We start from the raw sequence: 23077 nt of genomic DNA, 5'->3' as shown, positions 1-23077 counted from the left end.
TTTGCAGACATATTTTCTGAGGTCTTTTAGTTCCCTCTTGATGTAAATAGACTTCAGTGAGGAAGAGGAGGTGCTCTACAGAAGTGCACAGCTCCTTCAAATGGGAGCCACATCAGATGAAGCGAGAATAAGTTGATATTCATATGAAAAAGTAATACTTCCACCACCACTTCAAGCTCTCTCTGCTCTCTTCTCTTACCTTCTTTCTGGTTGTGTCACTGTAACATCTTCCACATTAGGAGTACAAAGCGAGTAGGGACTGGCCCCTGTCAAGTCCCTCTGAGAAATAAGGATCACGGGCAGTGTATGGATATAGAAACTAAAGTATGGAAGTATCAACTGACTTGCTTGTATGGCTTCAGGCTTGACAGGAGAAATGCATAGATCATATAGTGATTAGCGCTGCCAAGAACCTTATTTTTATGATATGATGATAGTTTCTTACAATAATTTATCAGATGATTTTGATTAAAAAATAATTAGTTACCATCTGGTTATCCCATAAACTTACTTGACAACAAAAGAGAAAACACAGAAGAGAAAAAACTCATTTTCTAGGGATGGTTTCTGACAATCTACTTTATAGCAGAATGGCTGGTAGTGAAGCTGTTGAGGTTGTCCCCCATGTGCTTGCTACACAAAGTAGGGTAATTCTTGTACAGCTGCTCTTCCAAGGTCCTCATGGACAACACAGCCAGTTCTTGGAAATGGCCTGCCATGGCTTGTCTCTAGCTTCTGCACCAGAACCAGCTCTTCTGTAGCTCAGACATCGGCAACGTGCACATCAGTGATCTGCTCAAAACTGTGTTTTGACAGTTCATCTAATTTATTGGCACTTGCTTAGTTAATTGGTACCAACATCTGATCTGACCTTAGAGGCACCTTCAGTTGTGGCCTTTCTGCTAGAACAAACTGTGACCTTTGCCAGTGGCTGCAGCTGAATGCTTGAAAACCTGTCCCCCACCCCTCCCCGCCATAATCTCCATGGTAATCAAAAAATCTTTCATAAACATGATCTTAAGACCAAAGTGCAACCTGCCTGTCTTGGTCATAATCTGGATTGGTTCTTAAATTACCATGATTTTCTCTTGAAATTAAGATCACTCAGCATCTCCTTGGTGAGTTTAGTGAGTTTGCTTTTGGATTTAATGATTCTGCCCTTCAAACACTTCCTGTCTTTTTCTGCGTATGTGACAGCATAATTCTTTGCTTCAAAATTGCTCAGTTTGTTACTCTGGGTTAGTGATGCACAACTTCATATGACCATGAGCATCAAATTAGGCTTCTTTTGCTGGCTTCTTCACCTTTCCTGTGAGTGCTGTCACATTGCTGTGTTAAATATCCACCTCCTAGTGAATTGGGCAAAAACAGATCCCCACTGTTTATAACCTTATTTAATGCCTTCTGGTTTGCCTCAAGCATGCAGCATTGCCAGCCAGTCAAAGCAGGCGATTGTCCTGCTCTGCTCTTCACTGGGTGGCCTCATCTCCAGTCCTCTGTGCAGTTTTGGGCACCACAATATAAAAAAGGCACTAAGGAACTAGAGAGTGTCTGAGGGAGGGCTGTGAGAATGGGGAGGGGTCTGGAGGAGATGCCACGTGAGGAGTGGCTGAAGTCATTTGGTCTGCTCAGCCTGCAGGAGACTGGGGTAGACCTCACTGTGGTCTTCAGCATCCTCATGAGGGGAAGCATCAGGTACTGATCTCTTCACTCTTGTCAGTGGCAGGACTTGAGGAAAAAACATGAAACTGAGTCAGGGGAGATCTAGGTTGGATGTCAGGAAAAAGTTCTTTCACCCAAAGGGTGGCTGGGCACTGAAACAGGCTCCCCTGGGAAGTGGTCACAGCACCAGCCTGGCAGAGTTCAAGAAGCATTTGGACAATGCTCTCAGGCACATGGTGTGATTGTTGGGGGATCCTGCCCAGGGCCAGCAGTTGAACTTGATGAGCCTGGTGGGTCCCTTCCCACTCCGCATATTCTATGATTCTGTGACTGTTTTGTGAGATCTTCTAGCATAGTAGCTGGACCCTATCTGTAGCTTCACAGTGAAATCCCAAACCAGTGCAGAGCTCTGGGCAACAGTCAGACTGGTAGCACATGTTTTAAACTTCACGCTGCAGGAACCTGCCCCCACAGCAAATCAGCTGAAAGTTTGGGTATATCAAGATGTGTCAAAAACACAATGGCTTGACCCAAGGTGTACGTACTAGTGATTCACATTAATGAGTTACTAAACATCTCCTGGTATGTCTCACTGCTGCAGGGATGTTTACCTTGCTGTCCTGGCTGCTTTTCATCCTAGCTAATAGTGTCTCACCAGGAACTCTAAACTGTGCCCTTGCACAGCCCTGCCTGTTTCAGTGGCATACACTGTGTGACATCTTCTGACTTGCACTGTTTTTAGAGTTGTTTCATATTCCAAAGTCACACAGACCCACACAGACACATCCTCTTAACCTTCTCAGCAATAATTCCTGCAAATGAGAATGTCCACACAAAGAGATACTCAGTATTTTCTAGCACATTAATCAAATAATCGTTCAGTTGTTGCCTTATGTGTTGAAGTGGACGTGTTGTCAAATAAAATGATTTTATAGATTATCCTCTCTACTTCCCAGATGGGGAATTTAGCAACGTCGTGTGCACAATATCCTTTAGGAGAAGATCGATGTCTATTCATTTCATCTTCTGTTGCTTACTCAGGAAAATCTCATTCTTAATGTTGCTCCCCAGAGGAGCTTTTCCAACCCTGACTTTTAAAACCAGTGGTTGTTTCTAAGTGTATGTTGAAAGCAGAACCTGGACTGCATTCATCTGAAGGCTGTTGGGTGGCAGCTTGCAATGACCTTAGAGAAAAGTGAGCAGCTATCCTGACTTCTGTATGGCCAGGTGTTCCCTGGGAGTGCTGGCTTTTGGCTTGCCCTCCTGTGTCACAGGCCAAATTGAAAGCATTGCTCAGTCTGCTGAAAGCTGCACCCAGCCCTGAATTAAAGAGCCCTTCCCATCACAGTACTCATGCAGGTGTGGAGATTGGACTGTGCTGTGGCTTGGTGCTGGCAGTGGGGCTTTGTGTTTTGCGGAGTGGCTCCTTGCTGCCAGGATGGTCTGTGTTGTTGTGTGCTTTTGAGCTGTCTGAGGTGTGTTTTGGCCCCAGTGAAACTGTCAGAGATGATGGGGAAGGCTGGAAAGTGTCCTCCTTTCCCCATGCGAAGTTGCCAGAGGCTGGGGAACGAAAGCTGCTCGGCTGAGCAAGGTAGGCTTCAGATTCCTTGCTCCCCATCATGGTGAGCATGCCCATCAGGGCTGCTGCACGGCCAGCCCCTCTCGTGCCCGCCTCTGCCTCCATTAATTTCAAGAAGCTGTCATGATGTTCTTGCAGCAAAATGTTCCCAGGCCTCCTCTCCCACACGCTCTCTGCCTCTCGGTGTCCTTCTGTCACATCTCTCACATTAACGTGATGTCTTCCTGGGGCAGTGTTACACTTCAGCCCTTCTCTCCATCCATCTCCTCCACTCTTCATGCCTTCTGAGGAGGCAGCTCTCAGTGTGGCTGTAGGTGAGAGATGAGATTGTGTGGGAGCAATCTGTGTTTTGGCCTCCAGACAGTTTATGACAGCTCAGGATGCAGCTGTATTTATGGTTGCTTTCATAGGCTGGAGATGAGAGAAATGCTCACAGAGGTAAGGAAGCTGCAGAGCAGGGGAAAGGGCAGCCCTCACCAGCCACAGTGGACTGGGAGGGGTGGCCTGATGGGCCAGCACAACCCCCCTCGGTCAGCACTGACCTTTCTGTGGTGACAGTCACGGGAGCAGCCAGCCAAGAGAAGGGCACTTCCCCTCAAGGGAGCAAACCCAGCACTGTGCCCTCATCTGTGCAGCTGCAGAGAGCAGCCTGGGAGCAGGGATGCTGCTCTTTCCTCTGCCCCAAAATCCCAGGGAAAGGTTAACTGCTCCCCATTGTGTGGCACTGGGTCAGTGAGCCCTCACCCGCCTCCCCGTGTCACTGCACAGTCCTTGCCAACCTCTGCCCTGCTCCTTTCCTCCTTGTGCAGGAGATCTGGCAGCATACTGACCCTGGTGCAAGAGCTGGCAGTGGCTGCAGTTTGGCTCCCATCGCCCCCATCCCACCCCACCTGGGTCCCCAATCATCACCTCTGGGCTCCTACTGTGTCCCCAAGGTGTTAATGGGGTGGAGGACCTGCTGGGCACTCACCACCTCTTAGCAAGCTCAAGAGGTTGGACACCACCTCCTTTGGGATTCAGTCAGATGGGGAGAGGGGGTGCAAGCCCAGCCTGTGTCCATGCAGGGCATCTGTGGCTTTGGCCTGATGCTTTGGTCTGTCCTTCACCTATTGTTTCAGAGTGGGTAAAAGGTTCTTTTCTCCTTAAAAGCTTGTAGCAAAGGAGGAAACCAGGAAGTTACTGAATTGTCCTCCAAATTCAGACTCTCTTTTTGGAAAAGCCACTTGATGCTTGAGTGTGTGGTAATGGTCCAGTTTGAGCTGGTCTAGGAGCCCAGAAGGTTTGTGTTCCTGACTCGAGGGGACCTGCTTTTGCAAAGCCAGCACTTTGCCACTCTGGCCTCTAGGGATCTCCAGCAACTCTTCTTTCTCCTTTTTTAACTGTTTTGGGTTTTTTTACATAAAATAAAAAAGACTAAGGAAGTCTCAGCGCTGTGGAACTACTTAGTAGGGCATATAGAGTTCCAGGAAGGAAGGAAGGAAGGAAGGTTGTATGAAAGCAAACTCAAATGGTTTGGTGCACAATATTAACTGTACAAAGCCTTAGAAAAGCTTTGTCACAGTACATAAGCTGACCCCCAGGAAACAGGGTCTGTGATGTTTTTTCCAATTTTTTTGCAGCAATACCAAGTATTTTGAAGCTTCTAGAATGGAAAACCATAAGCAATGGTTCTTATGAAAAGGATTTTTTAAAGCCAGGAAGTACTGGCTGCTTTTGAAAATCCCACCTTCTGTTTTGTAGTAATGAGCAAGGAAAAGATCAGAGCTATGAATCAGCTGTAGGTTTAACTCAGCAAATTGAACAAGCTTTGCAAAGTATCAGGGGCCCAGATAGCATCTGGTTCAAAAGCCAAATTCAACATCTCCAACAAAAATGCAACAAAAATTGGTCATGATGAAGTCTTAGCAGAGCAGCAATATTTGCACCAAAGATATACCTTTTAAAATCTTTCAGGCTGGATTAGCAGAGATTGAAGGGGAGTCTAGAGAAGGGAAAGGAGGCTTGCTGGCATTGATGAAGGGTATGGGTAGAGCAAGCACTGGCAAAAATAAAGCTGATTTAGCTCAGAAAGAAGAATTGGAGGTGATTTTTCTTGCATTTTCCTGCACTGATGGATAGGCAGATGTTATCCAAACTCTACTCCTACTCGTGTGTCATCATTTGAAAAAAAGGGTTGGGACCAAGAGCCAGCACAGGGAACAGAATTTCCACAACTGGAGTGAAGGAGCAATTTTAACTTGAGGGTCAAATTGTAGGATGACCACATAATTTTGTGGTCATTAATGATATCAGTAGGAATGCCAGCTGCAGTGATGATTCTCCTATTCTCTGCTGAAATGGTGATTTTCCAGAGGCTGCTGGCCATGGCAGCATCCCCAGGGTGGGGATCACAGCATCCCCAGGGTGCAGGGCTGGACTGCTTGTTCTCTGAAGCACTGTGAGACCAAATATACAGGGTGTATTTGATGCCAAAGGCTACAGGCTGAGGCACACAGAGATTTGAATTTGAATCTGTCTTTCCAGATTGCCAGTGATTGTGATTGCATCCTGCTTTTCTCTTTCTTCCCATTGCCAGTCAAGACTGATTGTGCACAGCACACACCTGGGCCTGATCTGACAGCTGAGGATGGGGAGGAAGAAAGGGGAGGTTGTTGCTGCAGGGCCATGTGTGGGTACAGAGCTGTGGGAAGCAGGGGATCTTTCACTGGCAGGAGGGGCAACTTGCCTGGTTGCTCTTGGGGCACTTGGTTTGAGGTAAGGGAAATACTTTTTATGTGGATCTGACTTTTCATTTAAAAAATGCAGTTCCAGCTTGGGATTGGGTTCAACTAGAAGTCCAGAAGCCCCAAGATGGCAAGCAGATGCCCATTCAGAGGAGTTATATGAGCAGTGTTGTAATTAAGAGGCTGTTACCAGCTTGGAAACAAAGCACTGATCTGCTCAGTCATGAGCAAGGGACGGGACTGCATGAACCTTTGCAGCCACTGGGAGAATGAGAGGAGTGCAGGGGTCACTTTGAGCTTGCAGCAGTCAGTGCAGCCTGGCTGAAAGGAGGCAGTGCATTGGCAGAGTCTTTGACTTGTTTTTCTTGTTCTCTTTGAGTGGGAAGGTAACCTTTGCATAAGGCACGTATTTTCTGTGAAAGAAAGTATGGCACAGTGAGCTCTTCTTCTCCTACAAAAGGGTACAAGAACTTGTAAGAAATTTGCTAGAGGAGAGACGTAGGATCTGCTGCCCAGCTGCTCCAGCAGCCAGCACTTCTCAGAGCAGGCCAATGAAGCTGAGGCAGCAGCATGGAGCCAGCAGGGTGTGTGTGCTTGTGTGGCTGCTGTTGTACGTGTGTGAGTGTGTGTACGTGTGTGTGAACAGGGGGAACAGGGTGAGGGAAGCCTGCTTCTCTGCTGGCCATCAGACCTCACTGCCCACAGGCTGAGCCCTGAGCCGGTTTGCTGGGGGATTGTTTTTGTCTAACTTCACTTTGTAGTTTGGCCTGCCATTCTGCCTTTGGGTTTAACAGAAAATTGGCCAGTGTCACTTGAAGAAGGGGGGCTTTAGCCTTCCTCAAAGAGCCATGTTGAGTTTGTTCAGTGGGTGAGAAAACTTTGACTCCCTAATGTACCCATTTAACTCCATCCTTCCTTGACTTTTGCTTCTCTGTTCCCCTCTCCCCTTTATGACCCTTATTATTTTTCCGTCCACAGCAAAACAGTTCACATCAAGGTAATTGATGATGAGGAGTATGAAAAAACCAAGAATTTCTTCATTGAGCTGATGAGCCCCCGCATGGTGGATATGAGTTTACAGAAAGGTGTAGTACTGGCCCTGCAGACTAACATTAACGTTCTTTCCTCCTCTCTTCCATCTCCTTCCTCCTCTTCTCTTCCTCTGATGTCTCTCTGTCTCCAACTGCTCTGCCCTAAACACTGCTGTGCGCGCACACGTGTCACATGGTACCATGGGGTGGCATGGGGAGTGGTGCTGGGGCTGCTGAGAGGCAAAGTGGTGAGGGGGGAAGAGAGAGAAGGATGGAGAGCAGTCCTGCTTGTCCATATTTCTGTGGTGACTTGAGAGGAACCTTCTGCCACCCTCTCTGGAGGGCCCAAGCAAATTTTGTAGTGTCAGTGGGAAGATGCTGGCTACAAATGCATCCAGCATCTCAGGAGATCATTGCCCTGGTCGTGTGGATTGTTCCAGTCAAACTCGTGTTGGAAGAACACAGGAATTGAGGCCTGACAGGGAGGTAGCTCTGTGACTTCTGAGAAGCAGTGGGCAAAGTCTGTTCAGCCCCTGGTCTGGTTGTCACAGAGCAGCTCTAGGAGCACGTGCTGAGGGCAAGGAAGAGCTAGTGCCCACTTTGGTTTGCCCGGAGGCTCACAGCAGCTGTGTGCTTTGCAGGGGTACTGGAGGGAGCCAGATGAGCTGGCCTCAGGGGGAAGAGGCCAGACGTGCTCCAGTGCCCTGGGCATTTCCTTTTGAGGCGTGGAGGCATTGTCCCATTGTGTCCCCTATGAGGTCCCAGCCAAGCTGTCCGTCTGCTGGGAAGACTGTGTCCTCATTTGAGGAACAGGACAGGAGGATGAGGTAGATACTATCAAGGAGAAAAAGCAATAAGGTGTACCATTTTAAAAATAAAAGTTAGAACCATGATCCTCCTTAACACTGGCAGAGACCTACCTCACCCCACTGGGGAATGTGTCTCTCTCTTCCCCTCAGGTTCCCAGCCCAGAGTCCTTGCAGATTTATTATTAATTGTGAGGGTACTATTAATGTATTTATTATTAATGGCAAGAAGAAATTGGTCTTGCAGCTAAAACACAGTGGGTAGCTATGGGTGGTGGTCCCTGGTGCTTTTCAGGCAACAGATACCCTTTCCATTACCATCTGACACTGCAAAACAATGCGCTGCAGAAGTCGCCTTCCACTAACCATCAGCAAGGTCCTCCTCCCACTTTTCCCTCCCTCCTCGCTCCCCTGCCAGCCCCCTCTGCCCCTAACTGCCCGCTCCAAGGAGCCGCTGCGAGGATGCTGTGTCCGACAGGCGTGCCAGCGCACACCGCCCCGGTGGGAAGGGGCCGCGTGCCAGGAGCCCACGCTGCCGCTGCCGCTGCTGCCGCCTCGCCTCCAGCCAGCCGACCCGCTGTACACGGTTGTCTCTCTTGTTGTCCCTACAGGAAGACCATAAGGGTTAAGATAGTAGATGAGGAGGAATACGAAAGGCAGGAGAATTTCTTCATTGCCCTTGGTGAACCGCAATGGATGGAACGTGGAATATCAGGTGTGAGATCCTTTATGAAAAAAATGAAAAAAAATTTTAAAAAATCAGAATCAATATCCAAACCCCAAATCCAGAAAATATGACCTTCTTTCTCCTCCTTACCCTTCCTCCTTTTCTCCTCCTCCTGTAGAGGGTTCGACTTTTACTCTTTGCCCTCTTGTATTCTTGCTCTTACCCTGTTTCGGTGTCATCTCTGCCTGTAAGAACCTAGCTTACTTCTGATCCTCCTTTTGTGCAATGCTTGAGTCTTGGAGGCTGTGTTATTTTGATTGGACTTCCTTGTCTTGATCTGTTTTTTGTTCTGAGCACACCTTTGCTGTTCTCCCTGCTCCTGCTTATTTGCCAGGACTTTGGGGAATGCGAAAGGCAAGAGAAGGGTGTAATGCATGGCTGCCCCCTTCAGCTCCTCCTGTATCCCCCCTGTCCTTCCCTCTGTTGCCTCCAGTGGCACTGCTTTGGTGCTCTTGGGTCCCTATGAAGTGCAGTGAAAAGTCCATAGGATAAGAGAGAAGGTGTGAAGTAACTTGGCTTGCTGTTTTTTTTTTTAATGGTTCTTCATGTCTTCTGTTTAAAAACCCCTTTAACGTGTCACAGACATCACAGTCTGTCATGCAGAGAGTGTGAATTTCTAGTGAGGTCCTACTTCATCAGCAGTGAGACCCAGGATTTCCCAGCAGTCCAGGATTCGTAGCTGGAATAAACCCAGACTTAGGGCTGTGTCTTGCCTACATCTATCTTTGTCCTTGTCCTATATGTGTTTGACCCCTTTCTCACTGAGTCTTGCCACTGACTTCACTGGCTTTGGGGTGGCCTGGGAGGGCCAAGATTTAAGCAGAGGCACTTTGCAAAAGGGAATCCAAATCCATTCTCTGGATGCGTGTTACAGAGTAGAGCCAGATGTGTGTGCCCCAGGCTTATTTCTGCTCTCAGGTGCTGCTGTCGGTGATGGGACACCTGGCCACTGCCCATACACTGCACAGCACAGCTTTTCCTTGCTGAAGTGTCTTCTGTTTCTTACCTCACCAGCACAGCAGCTGCCCTCTGGCCCATCCAAGCTCCCATAGACTGCTCCATAGGATGTTCAGGACAGACACAGGCTCTGTTAGCATTTCAGTATAGTATAGCATCCGTGGACTTGCAAAATGTAGACCCATATTTTAATACTGTCAAGCTGCTTCCTGCAGCCCACAGGCAATGAGGGTTATCACGTTTCACTTTGTCAAGCAAAGGCCCTCAGTTTTCACTGAAGTCCAGCTGCCCTTGAGCAGAAGCAGTGATCAACCTTGCCATGTCCCATGGGAGTATGTCCCAGCAATCAGTTGCCCTCCAGAGTAAAGATGGGAGCATGGCTTCTAGGTAGAAGTTGGCTGGCCTCAGCTTGTAGCCACTAGTTATTTTACTACTTTTTTTCATCATATAAAATAACTATATAATGCCACAGCTTCCATGTAGGTATCTGTTTACTACACCCACAGTATGCTCAGATTTCTTCTTGGCATTGTGAAGCCAAATGTTCGGTCCTGGATCAAAGCCTTCAGTCCTAGAACCACACTGGGGTCTCCTCTCCACATGTGTCCCTTCCCATCCATGGGTCTCCCACCTCCATCTCAGCAGGTCCAGGAAGAAAATCACAGGCCCCTGTTTTTCTCCTGCTTATGCACTTGGCAGCTTGGAGTAACACAGCAAATTTTTTCTCAGCTGTCTGTTCTCTGCAAATCCTGGATCCTTTTCTAAACAATGAGCAGAATCAGAATATAGAGTCAGAAATGGTCTGTTTTTATGAAGTCCCACATTTCTTTTTCCTACACAGGTCATGTTGCACCTGGCTGAATAAGAACAAGTGTTTGAAAAAAATCCAAATGGCCCCTGGAGTGGTAAAATGTCCTCATTATTACTAGGACTACAGAGCCATTTTGCTGTATCATATCAATATCTCTTATTTACATCTATATCAGCTCTAGTCAGTGTAATTGTCTGATTTGCAACAGGCAGAGAAGAGGTCAGAGCTGGCCTAAAGTGATCTGCAGCACAGAGCCTGCAGGCCAGGAGGTGAGGGCACACCCTTGGACAGACCCTCTTTTGCCTGGAGGAAGTAAAGGACCATGCCAGGAGGAGACCAGGGCCCTGCTTGGCCTCATTAGAGTAAAGTCGGACTGAGAGCACCATGGTTTTAAAATCTAAGAGGCAGGAGATTAAACTGCACTTGTAAATGTTGCTGGCACAAGGTGGCATAGTCGCTACACTAAATCCAGGACATCTGGAAAGATCCCCAGCTCTGTAGTGCTGCACTTCGCGGCATCTCCGATGAGCCTACCTTGTGCCTGGCATGAAGAATGAGGAGCTACGTGAGGCTTTCCCCGTGGAGAGCGTTGTGAGCGATCAAGAGCGGATGCTGTGACCAGCAGCTTCACAGAATTCATGCAGGAGCAGCTGGCTCCCGGTGGAGAGGAGGCAGCCGGGGCCATGCATGGGCTCACATACACTTGGGCATCGTGTGACGTGCCGTGCCCTTTGGGAAGGGATGCTCGTGCTGGCTCCAGCACACGTGGTCCTGCCAGCATCCTGCAGGTGCTGCCATTGCCCTGTGCCCACAGATGGGGACAGTCCCATACAGTCACCTAGCAGAGACTTTGCTGGGTTTTGTTGTGATGAGTCACAGCTCCTGCCTGTCCCTGGGGGCACAGGCTCATTAGCTTTCCAGGTAGAAGCTCTCTGGGTTTTGGTTACTCATGCATTTGTTCCCACTGCTGCAAAAGGTGTGGTTTTCTTGACAGTGTGTCCCCATTTTGTTGTTACTTCTCACTTAGCTGTGTCACACTGGGCCTGTGCCTAAGGAATTGTAGGAGTATGGATGCTCTCAGTGATTTACAGCACCTTCAGAACCTCTCCTGGCTCCTCTGGAAGCAGGGTGGCATTGGGCACCTCAGATGAATGGCAGTCATGTTTGGAAGTAATCCGCAGCGTGGGTCAGGCAGAGACAGCCAGTTGAGCCTGCACTACCAGAGCTTTGTGCAAAGGTCTGCACCCAGCCCAGGACCTCTCCATGCAGAGGGCAGCTCCTGGCTTACCTCAGGGACACAACTAGGTGGCAGTGATCAAATCAGGGGTGGAATGTTCGCTGATGTGATGGCAGAGCTGATGACAGGGAGAAGTAGTATGTGCTTGTCAAACCAGCCTGGGGCAGTTTGAGTGGTTTATTTTGGGATGCAGAACTTGGTCTGGAGCCTGGTGCTATTGAGACCTAGTGTGCTGTCCCTGAGGGTACCCACACTGCTGCAGGCTTCCATGGCAGTGGTTCCTGACAGGCATGCAGTGGAGGAGGATGGCAGGTGGGAGCAGGGCTTGCATTACTGTCTATGCTGTCCTGTACACCTGCCAGTACAAAGCAGTCGCCTCCAGTCAAGGGAACTTGTCCTTGGCCTTGATCAGAGCTGTGGGGCACAGGGGTCTCCAGGAGGGTCTCTGTGAGAGCCAGAACTCAGCATGAAATTCATCTTACTGCTCTTGCTCTCTGCACCTGCTGGCACCTTACTGGAGGAAAAATCATCTCTACTCTGAAGTCTATTCCTGTGGTGGTCCAGACACAAGTGCCTGTCTTCAGGTTGACCAGGGCTTGCAGAACGCAGAACGGCCACTGATACAGCCTTTGAACTGGAATATTTTGCGTCATCTGCAGATGCTGCTCCTCACTGCTCATCCCCAGTTACACTAGTTACATCAGTCATGCTGCTTTCAGCCTTGGGACACTCAGTTAACCCTTGCTGTAAAGAAAGCTGACCAACTTCTGCTACATAGATGCTATATCTACTTTGTTTCGAAGGTTATCTGTTCTTTTTCACCAATCACTTTCTGCAGCTGGTGTTTTTCAAAGTCTTTTTGATCATCCAAACAAATCGCATCGAGTAATTTTAGTATAGCTGCTCTTTTTGTTGATGTGCTCCAATAATTCAAAGAGAGGAGAACAGATCTGAGATTGGTATCTTGCCAGCCTGGGCTGTGATGACGACCAGTACTGACTCAGTAGTGGCTTATCAGATGCACGGAGCACTGGCAAAGATGGTGCTTGCTGCAAGCTTGTTATATTTAAGTGAATGAGTAAAAAGAAGTCAAAGAGAGATACTCACATTCTTTGCTTGGCCAGGATGGTAAATATTGCTTTTCTCTATCTTCCTGGCTATTTCCCAGGTTTCCTGACTTTTTTTTGTCCTCTCCATTTCTAAGAAATTAATCTTCAAATTCTTCTTGTCTCACCTTTCCTCCATATGCAAAGTCTTGTAAACTGAATTCCTGTTTACTGAGTGGTGCTGCAGGGCTTTGAAAATTCCCTGCACCCTGAACCACATTTCTGGGCATCCTTTTGTCAGCACCTTTTACAAGGGTTCCTTTATGAGGAGGTGCTGTCTGTTGGTTTGACCACTGCTCTCACAGCAGCTCTCTGCTATTGTGTCAGCTCGCAACCCAGAACGCGGATTTTGCTGCTGTCCCAGCAAGATTTTGAAGTAATACTTTCTTCACACATCAGCTTTCACACTTTTTCCACAGCCTGGATTACAGGAGAAAAACTTGCTTTGCATTCCCTAGATGAAGTTGCTCTTCTGCTTAAATCATGGCTAGTCTTGGTGTTGATATGGCCTGAATGGCAAGTTCGGCTACTTGGGAAGATTTCACTTGATTGCAGATAATGGTGCAAATGGCATTTGGAAAAATATGTTACATGAGGGTTACTGGGAATCAGCTTGTGAGAATTCAGCTCATGGCACAGTGGTGGAAGATTCAACCTCAGCACTGACGCTTGAAGGCTGACTCTTGAGGGTTATGTTTCATAAAAGGGGCTGACATCCTTCATGCAAAGTTTTGTTTCAGAAAGCATGTCTCTCACAAGATGTGACTTTGCAGAAAAAGGGAGTACAGATGTCTGGAAAACATTGCTAACAGCTGGTTGGCATGCCCTGGCTTGGGAGGATTTTGTCTGAAGACTTCTCTGCTCTCCCTGAACAGAGTCAACTAGTGCAAACAAATCTCACAGGACATCACCTTCTAATCAAGTGTCAGCACCTCTGATGGAAAAGCTTTGTGCCCAGAGGGAGGATGTGACTGGGAGTCACAGAGGAAGGATTAAAATGCAAAGAAGGAAGGATTCCCAGCTTGGATTGATCCATCAAGTTATCTATATCAAAATATTGATGAAATTATTTGACTTGGTACAAAGATCCATACCTGTTTAAGATAAGCTGTATTGATCCTTGTGCTGCAGATTTCTAAAGTGTGGACAGATGGTAAAAAATTTCTTCTTCATCCACTTCATCAGCTGATGAGAATAGCAAAAAAATGTTAGATTGCTGTTACCTCATTCCCTCAAGGTTTAATAATTTGCTCACAGCTCTGTGATGAGGCTGAATGCTGCTGATTCCCCTGATGGATAGGAGTTTCTTGGAGTCTGCAAGAGCTTTGCTATTGACTTCAATAATAGCATTCAGGTCAATGCTGCAAAATCTCTGCCTTATTTAGCCTAAAAAATCCCCCATGCTTACATCTCTTCACAATCTATTAGGAAAACAGTTTACTCACCTCAGTGAGCAAATCTGGAGGCAGAGCCTGTGGACAGTTACATCTGGAAGGTGGAGGATCATTATCTCTTTGGGGAAGTGAGCCTGTGTTTCGTATGGTCACTTTTTTGGTCACCTTTGAGTGTGCAGGGGTGGAGGCAGTGTGTTCTCTTTGCCTTTGGCATCCTATGACTGCCTTGCTGTGTGACTGAGAGTCTCCTCAAAATTCATCCTCCCCTCCCTCATTTCAACCCACTCTCTAAATCCCAGGCCTTTAACAAGGATCCTCTTATCTGCACAGTGGCTTCTCCGAGTCTTTAGGGAAACTGATTAGAAAAGATTTATGTTAATGAAGAATGAGCCCAGAATAAAGCATGCAGCATAGTCAAATCTCTCAGTGAGATAAACAGCAGAGAAAAGTATTTGATTGTTTAGAAAAAGGCTGAGATACACACTGAGAACATCAGGATTGCTGGATTGCTGGTCTGCATCAATCCCAAGCCTGGTTCCTCTTGCTTTAAGCTTTTAGGAGTTAACGCAGGAAGTAATGAAATTCCTGATCTGTAACCCACACCAACATGCATGTCACAACAGAATTTGACCTCAAAGTATACCAAAAATATGCTTTTAATTTAAATTAAAAGCCATTAGATTATGGCTTATTAGTAAACAGATTTTTAGCAGCTTTTTAAAATGTAGCTCTAAATTGTCCATTTTCAAGGGTGGCAAGGGAAGTGGAGTTCATGCATGCAATTTTGACTTCACCTAGTGAAAACCAAGCCTTCAGGGCAGAGAAACCCCAGTGAAGGAGGAACAGGGATCCAGAGCTAAAGGCTTTGGGTCCTCCTGGGTGAGTCAGCATCACAGCCCCCTTATCTGCTGGCACACGTGTTTGTCCACAATCTCACCATGCAAGGGTTAGGTGAGGGATACTTGGGACTGCTATTTTGGATTTGGCTGCTGAGCTAATTTTGGCAGTTCCCTGTAAGAGTACACATGTTAAGCCTCTGAGACTACCTGAGATGCCAAGAGCAGCGAGGTGGCCTGGCTTGGCCCCATAAGGAGCGTGATGTGCAGAGCAGCAGTGCAGGAGAGGGAGAGGTGCCCTGGGGAGGACTGGAGGGATGCAGCCCAGGCTGGGGAGAGTGGAGGGAGGCTTGTGGGACAGGAACAGCGTGGAGGCCCTCAGTGAAGCTGGTACAGGTACAGCATCCCCAGATGGGCTGTCAGGAAACATTACAGGTCAGGGCTAAGGGCACATTAGCAGATGTGTGTGCAGGAAGAAAGCTCTAGTCCGTGAAATCATTTTCTTGCTTGCATGCACAGCATTCACTCAGAAATATAAAGATAAAATAATCCCTTGGCTTTCTGCGTGCTGTATTCTTGATGTTTCATTCATAGCTTTATAGGCTTCTTCAAATATTCATGTATCATATCATAAGTGAAAGGGAGAAAAATTGTTCTTTTTCAGGCTCACAAGCAAATGGGGGAAAAAATAAACTCAAATCCCAGAGCAGTATAACAATTTTAAAAAACATGAGGAACCAACGGTTTTTTAAATTGCCACAGTAGCTTAGAGTCCCAGTGATATTTCATTATATTACATTTTAATACCAAATTGACCCATTGTAATAATGCTTGTAATTGCAAAAGGCAAATTAAATTTCTGCACATTGTCTGGAGAACCAGAAGACCGTGGAACAGTAAGGAGGTCACAGGACAGCATGAACTGCAGCAGGAGAGAGGTACAAGGAAACTCCGGATTCATGCTACCAGGGGTACCAATGAGTCTGTCAGAGACTTCAAGGAGAGGTGTGTGAATGACAGGAGGTGGTGCAGGCTGAGAAAACATCCCATTGCATCTTGTGGCTCAGTGGAACTATACTTAATGCAAAAGGTACTCATGAGTAGTTTCCCCAAAGTTTTTGACTCTCAAAAGGAAATTACCCTGAAACAGAAGGGATGCTCAGCAAGGAGCCTCTTCATTTCACCTTTCACTGTGCCTCTGCCTGCCCACATGGTCAAGTAACATCTCTTGGATTGCTCACAGTTCTTCCAGCTGGGGAGATGGATCAGTGGATGAAGATCTTGACTGGATCAGTGTCTCTCTGCAGACTGTTGACAAAGTTGTGCCCATGGTTGCTGCTTAACAGAGCAAGGAAGTGACTGGGTGTCAGGATTCAGGATTAGTTTCCCTGGTTCTGCCATGGATGTGCTGGGCAACCTTTGCTAAATTGCTTAGGAAATCACTTTCAAATGGCACAGATATGATTGGGTGCATCTATATAAAAGTGCCTGCTTTTCAGAGGCCCAAACCAGCAAGTCTGGGAAAATTAGCACTTTTGGACTCCAGCCCACTTCTGAGTTTGCAAAATGTTCCCTTTAGCTTCTTTTTGCTTGCTTCACCATCTGTCAAATAGGGCTGTTAATACTGACTCTGTACAGAGTTCTAAGCTTCTGAGACTAAAAGTGCATGATAATAAGTGTTAATAATTACAATACTGTCATCACATGCAGCCAAGTCTTCGGAGATTGGTTTGCTGTTTGAAAGACAAGTGGAAGTTACAGCTAAGGCACAGACTTGGTGCTTGGCCCCCCTCAAACGGCATTTGAGTTTTTGGCTATACGGACTCTGCTGTAGCTGGTTTGGTACCTGGATGTAATCTGTGGCTGTGTGTAGGTTACACTTAAGAGGGATCCAGCCAGATGTTTCTTTATGACAGCTCTGGGGAGTGGGGAAATCTAGAGAGGAGAGGGTCAGGGGGTCCCTGCCCAAGGGGGCTGGGCTGTGTCTTTCCATATGGAAAGCCAGGGCGATGTCAACCCTTGCAAGGACCTTCACCCTTTTCTCCTCTTCTCCTCAGAGGACCATGCAGTCACATTTGCTGAGACCATGCAGTCACATTTCCTGACATGCAGTTGCATCCCACTGTGGCGACATTGCATGCCCTGTGTCCATGCAGCACTGTCAGGCAGACCAGCAATTTGGAACAAAGAGATCCAGGAGGACTCAAACAGTGATGCTGTACAGGTGCCTGTGCTCCTCTAGGCACCCAGACCCTCTGAAAGTGGTACCTGTGGGGTGTGGGATAGGTGTAGGTGAGCCAGAGCATCATCCTGAGGGATGATACATGGCCGTGTTATCCCGTGCCCCTTTTGATGCTGAGGCCATCTGTTTTATCAATGCCTCCCTCTGATGCTGCTCTTCTCAGTGAGCTGCCCATCACCTTCTCTTCTCAATGCCTACAAGGTTTTTGGGGCTCCTCAGTTGTGCCAAGCCCCATCACAACCACACATACCCGGCTTAAGCAGGGGCACCTCCCATGCCTTTGGGTCAGTTTGGCAAGTGTAACTGCCCTCCTTCCTCCCTTTCCCTTTCCCTCCTTGCCACTTCCCCAGCTGCATCCCATCCCTTTGCCTTTGTTGGGGGAAAGGGTTGACTTTGGGGAGCCAGTGCTGTGGTGCTAACTGGAGCACCCCAGTCTCCTCTCCATCTTGCTGCTGTGGTGTCTGCTCCCCAGCCTGTGCCCAACATGCAGCCCTGGTGAGCTCACACGCTGCCTTGCACCATGTCCATTGCTCACTGACAGCCTTCATCTGCAAAACAGCTTTTTCCCATTGAATATTAACTTTGTCCCTCTTTTTCTTTTCTCTCTCTGTCTCTCTTATGTTCTTCTCTCACCACAGCCCTACTGCTCACACAAGGTAAGTGCTATTTCTCCTTTCCTCTGGCTGCTCTGTCTCTCTTTTTGTCCCTTTTGGTCAGACCCCCCTGTTTGTGTTTGTTGTGTTGTAGACAACTTCAGCTCATGGTGTTTGTGTCTAGCATGAACTAGTTAAGAGCAGTACAATTAAGAAAATAGCAGTGATTGATTGATTGATTGATTGATATCTAAGAGCATTTCCCATATTCCAGATTTTTCCTTGCAGTTTGGGGGAAATGATTCAGAGTTGCAAAGCAACACATGCAGCTATGCTTGGTCTGAAGTTGTGACTCAAGCCTCTCTTTAGGTAGCTCTGGTGCTTGGGTTGTGTTGATGCATTGGGGAAGATGGGGATTTCTGCAAGGAGGTGACATTTCTGCAGTGTGGGACAGTGTTGCCAGGGGTGGACAAGGGTACAGGGTTGTGCAGGTGTCCCCTTCCCATGGAGGGTCACACGTGTCCTCTCAGTGCCTTCACCCATGTGCTCTCCAGCTCCCATCCTGGGCTGTCCCCAGGCTGTGCCCAGCACCAGAGCAGTACCACCAGAATACAATCAGCACCAGCACCATTTCCCTGCTCACCCTCAGCTCTGGTTCTGCACTCTGCATCTCCTTTCCCTGTGTCAGGGTTTCATGTGTATTAATACAGAGCCCCTCCTCCTTGCCTGAAATTCCCATTACACTGGTCTGTCTTTATCCCACTGTGGTGCAATGTACGTCTGGTGTGTTGTTGTTATTCCTTCAATTCCGGATGTGATTACTGTTGAATTTCCACTAAAGAAGCATTTCTTGAAAGATAAGGGTGGGCATGCAGGGTGCAGGGAGGAGCTGGAAATCCCACAGGTTTGTGAGCTGAGCTGAAAACCAAAGCATTCACAATGCCTGAGCTGTGCTGCAAATCAAAGGAGCAGCATCTGCCACGCAGGCTTCAGTCCGCCCCCTTTTCGGAGGATGCCAAATCTGCTGCACAGGGGATGTCCTGAGCCCGTGGGCTGTTGGACTAATTAGAAAATTGCTAGTGGCAGGCAGAAATCCCCAGTTCCCCAAATACCAGCTTAGGGCATTTATGGAAAACTCCTCGGAATGGTTTGGATGCTTTCCTTTGTTACCTCTTCAGATGCAGGAAGACAGGAAATAAGTTGAGCACAGCCTCCTTCCCAGTAATTTCATTGCTTTAATTCAGTAGCTGCCTAATTTGATCAGAATCCCTGGAAGCAAATAATTTCTCTTTAAAATAACATAACCTTCCTCCCTCTGTTTTGATCCAGCCTGATTGCTTTTGGCAGCTGTTATTGGAGAACTTGGTCATCAGCTATGAAAAGTTGCTTTTCGGTTCATCAGGGAGAGCCTCCTCTCTGTCTAGTGAGGGTCCCTGGGGTGCTCCCCTTGCTGAGCTGCCTCAGGGTGCCCTCTGTGCATGTGATGTGTGTTGGGCTCGTGATGCTTGGCCCCACATGTGCTTCAATCCAGCAGCAGGCTGGCAAGCAGGCACGTGCTGGAGTGTCACTCAGCAGCAATCATAGCTAATCAGTGGGGAGAGAAGCGATGTCCTCGTTTAGTCCATGTCATGTTAGATTTAGGTTACACAGGCACACAGGAATCTTGGTTTAAAAATGGCATTGTTGAATGTTGCAGTGGAATCCGTTGGTCCCTTGCCTCCTGGAGAAGTTTGCACAGCTCTTCTTGGGCAACATCCCATTTCTGGGGACGTGTCCCTGGGACTGCTGAGTGCCCTGGTACTCCTCTTCAGCCCTGGGGCATTTCCCTTCCTATGGCACCGCTTTGGCAGGGCCAGCAGCTGCACATGCCCCACTCACAGGAATGATCCCTTCTCTTCACAGAAAGTGTGGGTGCCCTGATGACTGAGCCCAAGTGACAATGCCTCTCTTGTCCCAAGAACTCTTATCTGGGGAGAAATGAGGGATCCTGACTTTGGCCCCCCAACCTTGCAGGGCCCTCCCAAGGAAAGCAGGGCTGTGAATTGCACACAAGGTGGAGTAGGGCAGGGCATCGGTTCTGCTCAGCATTTATTTCTTCCAAATTTCTTCTCTCTCTGAGCCAGACTTGCAAGGCCATGCGACGCTTGGCCATGTGTCCAGTGCCAACTGTTCAGGCTTCAGAGTGGTATGGGATTGCTGTGGAGAGACTTGAGAGTCTGGGGATTTTGTAGCCTTCTGTTTTGATACTGGCAGTGACCTCTCTGTATATTGTTTATATAGGGAAATACTTGATACCAAAGTGCAAAGGTACTCCAGTTGTCCCTGCCTTTGTCAGCAGTGGAAGAGCTGCTCTCAAGGTCTTTCCAGCCTTTCCAGAAGTCACTGAAAGCTTGAGCACAACCTTTGCTTGAAAATTCCTGGGCTCAAGTGATCTAGATATTTGAAGGGCTTATCTTTATAGAATGGTGGAATTACCCAAATGGTAGATACCTCTATATCATAATTCAATTCATTAGATTTCATCCAATTAAAAGAAAATATTTCTAAATATGTTTATTTATGCATTAAAACTTCCATGTCCACTTTGCAGTGGAAAAGACTGAGGAGCAGAGATGCCAGTTGTCTGGCCAATCTCAAGGCAGAGCCAGGAGTGGAATAATGCTCAGTTCCCAGCTCTGTGCCTTAGCATACCTCTTATGAATGTGCAGCATTTCCCAGTTAGCATTAAGGAATGCTGGGGCATGTATATGGGATGTATCATGTCTCAGAAATAGCTTTCAGGGCTAAGTAAGCAGATTCCTTACATTTTAGAAGGCATCCTAGGCTGCCAGTGCTTGTATGTGGTCATGTGCTTCCATAAAGGGCATATCCATATGCTAATCTCCAAAGCCAGAGTGTCTTTTAGCCAGAAGTCTTCCCCACTTGTGACTGACAGCTTGACAGTGCTCTGGAGAGAGGAACTCATTCATGTTCACTGTTTACTTTGTTTAGCCAGGATTATATCTTATTAAGCCACAGCAAAAAAAAAAAAAAAAATCCCATTGTAATTGTTTTAATTTCTTCCCAGCAGCATAGTCCCCATGAGGGGTGACCTTCATACAGATAAAGGCCCACTCCAGAAATGGATGGAGACAGGATAGCTCAAAGAGCGTGAAATGGCCTTCATAGCAATCTTTCATGAATACATTGCGGGTTTTAGTCCAATTTATTCAGCAACTGTCAGGGAATACCAGCTGGTCCATGGTTGTTTGGTAGTCTTGCAGCATTGCCTAGGTGATGGGTATCTACCTCTCTGATGGTGTTACAGGGCCTTCCCATTGCCTGCTTCAGCTCAAAAGATGCAGTGGCCAGATTACACCACAGAAATGGACTTTATCTAACTTTGATTTATAATGTGTCCAGGACACCACAGGCAATATCTAGTTCCTGTTTGATCCCCCCAGTCTGAAGGAGGTTGAGTGGGCAAGCAGTGCACGATGTGGGAACACTGCTCAGTGCTCCCCTTTCCCTGGAAGAAATACAAGGAGGAGGGGATATGCTTACAGTGTTTTGAGCCCAAGAAATGGCCTGTCGCGTGCAGGTTTGAAAGGGCTTTGCAGATCACTGCAGCTCAAGTCCTGGGATGGCCCTTCAGACATAAGTTGAGAGAGACAGACTGAGACAGATGTGGGGTGAAAACTCAGCAACGAGCATGGCAGGGACATGCCCAGGGCTGCAGAGCACAGCAGTGGCAGGACCATAACCAGGAGCTGCTCAACCCCCTTGTCTGTCATGGCTTTAAGAGTCTGAACAAAGCAGAATGAGAACATGCAGTGGTTTATCTGAGAACTTCTCCTTGCTTCCTGCGCAGTCCAGCACCTGGTGGGTATCAGCTGTGGTATCAGCTGTGGCTATTGCTACAAGCCCACGCAAAAACCTACTTCATCCTCATTCTTCCCACCCAGCCTTTAATTTTAGCAGACCTATTGTCTCACCTGCTTGTAGCATAGTCTCTCTAACTCATAGGCTCCCTGGCACCAGGAGCAGGGTACCTTGGTGCAGCAACTGACACAGCAGCTCCAGCTTGCCTGGCCTCTCCAGCCTGTGCATGCTCCTGTAGCTCAAAGAGGTTCCTAACACTCAGTGGCAGCACATACCTAGGTGCCAGAGCTGACAGGGTCTAGGGGAGCCCTCTCTGGCCAACTTCTCCTTCCCAGTCATGAGGTGGAGGCAGCCCAGAAGGTCCTGGCAAGCTCTGTTCTCAATAGGCACAGCCAGACCTTATCAGGCTTAATTGGAGTTGACAGCAGGGAGTCCAGGGTGCAATCCGCATTGAAAAGTAGGTACTGATGCAGATATAAACAGAAATCAGGCTAGTTAATAATTAAGCTGCAGCTTGGCAGCATTCACCTTGACAGACTTGACCTTCCAGATTAAAATCTGTCTCCCAACACACAAACCCCCCATCCTCACTCCCCCTTACTTTGTATGTTATTTATCTCAGCCCTTGGTGGTCTTCTTTGTAGGCTACCACACTGGGGTGGTGTGTGACACACCTCACAGACATCCTGTCTCTGCTCCCTGGAGGAGCCCTCCAAGACCCCAGCCCTACACCAGCATGTGTGAGAGCATGTTCCGTGCTTGCAGCAGCAATAGCAACCTCCTGCAGCCTTACAGGCAGGCTGATGCACCCTGTGCTGTCTGAAGTGCTTCCCTGAAATGCAGGAGCATTGGGATTGTTCTCTGCCACTGGGTTGTTTATTCCTTCTCAGCTCTTGGGTCAGTACACAAAGGCTCAGCTCAGCCCTCAGCATCCCATAGAAACAGGCAGATCCAGCAGGCCTGGAGCAGGCTTAGGATGTGATCTGGTGTTTTTCAGAGGTTCACAGTGATTCCTGCCACAAGATACTCACATGTTCTAAACAGTAGGTGGGCAGAATTGTATGTGGTAGGTGCTTCATATCACTCTTTGAAGGTGCTTAGCTCCCTGCTTTAACTGTATGGCAAGTATAGGTTTAGGGAAAAAATATCAGCTGGGCTCCTAAATTTGTGCTTCCTGCCACTGCCTTAATTTCAGAGGACAGTCAGCCACCTGGTATTTAGCACCTATGGGTCACTTGCATGAGTGCATTGAACAAGATCCAGCACAGTACTGACATGGGAGTCTTGTGCTTTTCTCCTACATTAGGATCGAACCTCAGTGAAAATACAATGGCAGCTTAAATGTTTTCAGATGCTCCTTTGAAATTTGTTAGGTTTCCATGCTTGCTTTCCTGTTGCACGTTCACAAATGTGATTGCATTTTAATAAGACATTAAGGAATTACCTCCTTTCTCCCTTATCCAAAAGCTTCCACTCTTAACATTTCTGTGAGGTACTCATTTGGATGTGCTC

General features: G+C 47.6%; 1 protein-coding gene across 6 annotated transcripts in view; it reads left to right on the top strand.

Moving 5' to 3' along the window:
* Positions 1–23077, top strand: part of LOC116997531 (sodium/calcium exchanger 3) — a 110377-nt gene that overhangs the window by 79838 nt on the left and 7462 nt on the right. For 3 of the 6 annotated variants that reach the window (XM_033062398.1, XM_033062395.2, XM_042779382.1), the window contains 2 exons: positions 6943–7049; positions 17750–17767. In XM_033062398.1, the coding sequence (XP_032918289.1) occupies positions 6943–7049; positions 17750–17767 (125 nt within the window). Of the gene's footprint in view, positions 1–6942; positions 7050–8412; positions 8517–17749; positions 17768–23077 lie in introns of all 6 variants that reach the window. The other 3 variants (XM_033062399.1, XM_033062396.1, XM_033062400.1) reach the window with 2 other exon arrangements.

Source organism: Catharus ustulatus, chromosome 6 (assembly GCF_009819885.2).
Source record: "Catharus ustulatus isolate bCatUst1 chromosome 6, bCatUst1.pri.v2, whole genome shotgun sequence".
Lineage (NCBI taxonomy): Eukaryota > Metazoa > Chordata > Aves > Passeriformes > Turdidae > Catharus > Catharus ustulatus.
The sequence above is the reverse complement of the archived record's forward strand: the minus strand, read 5'-3'. Positions and strand labels throughout refer to the sequence as shown.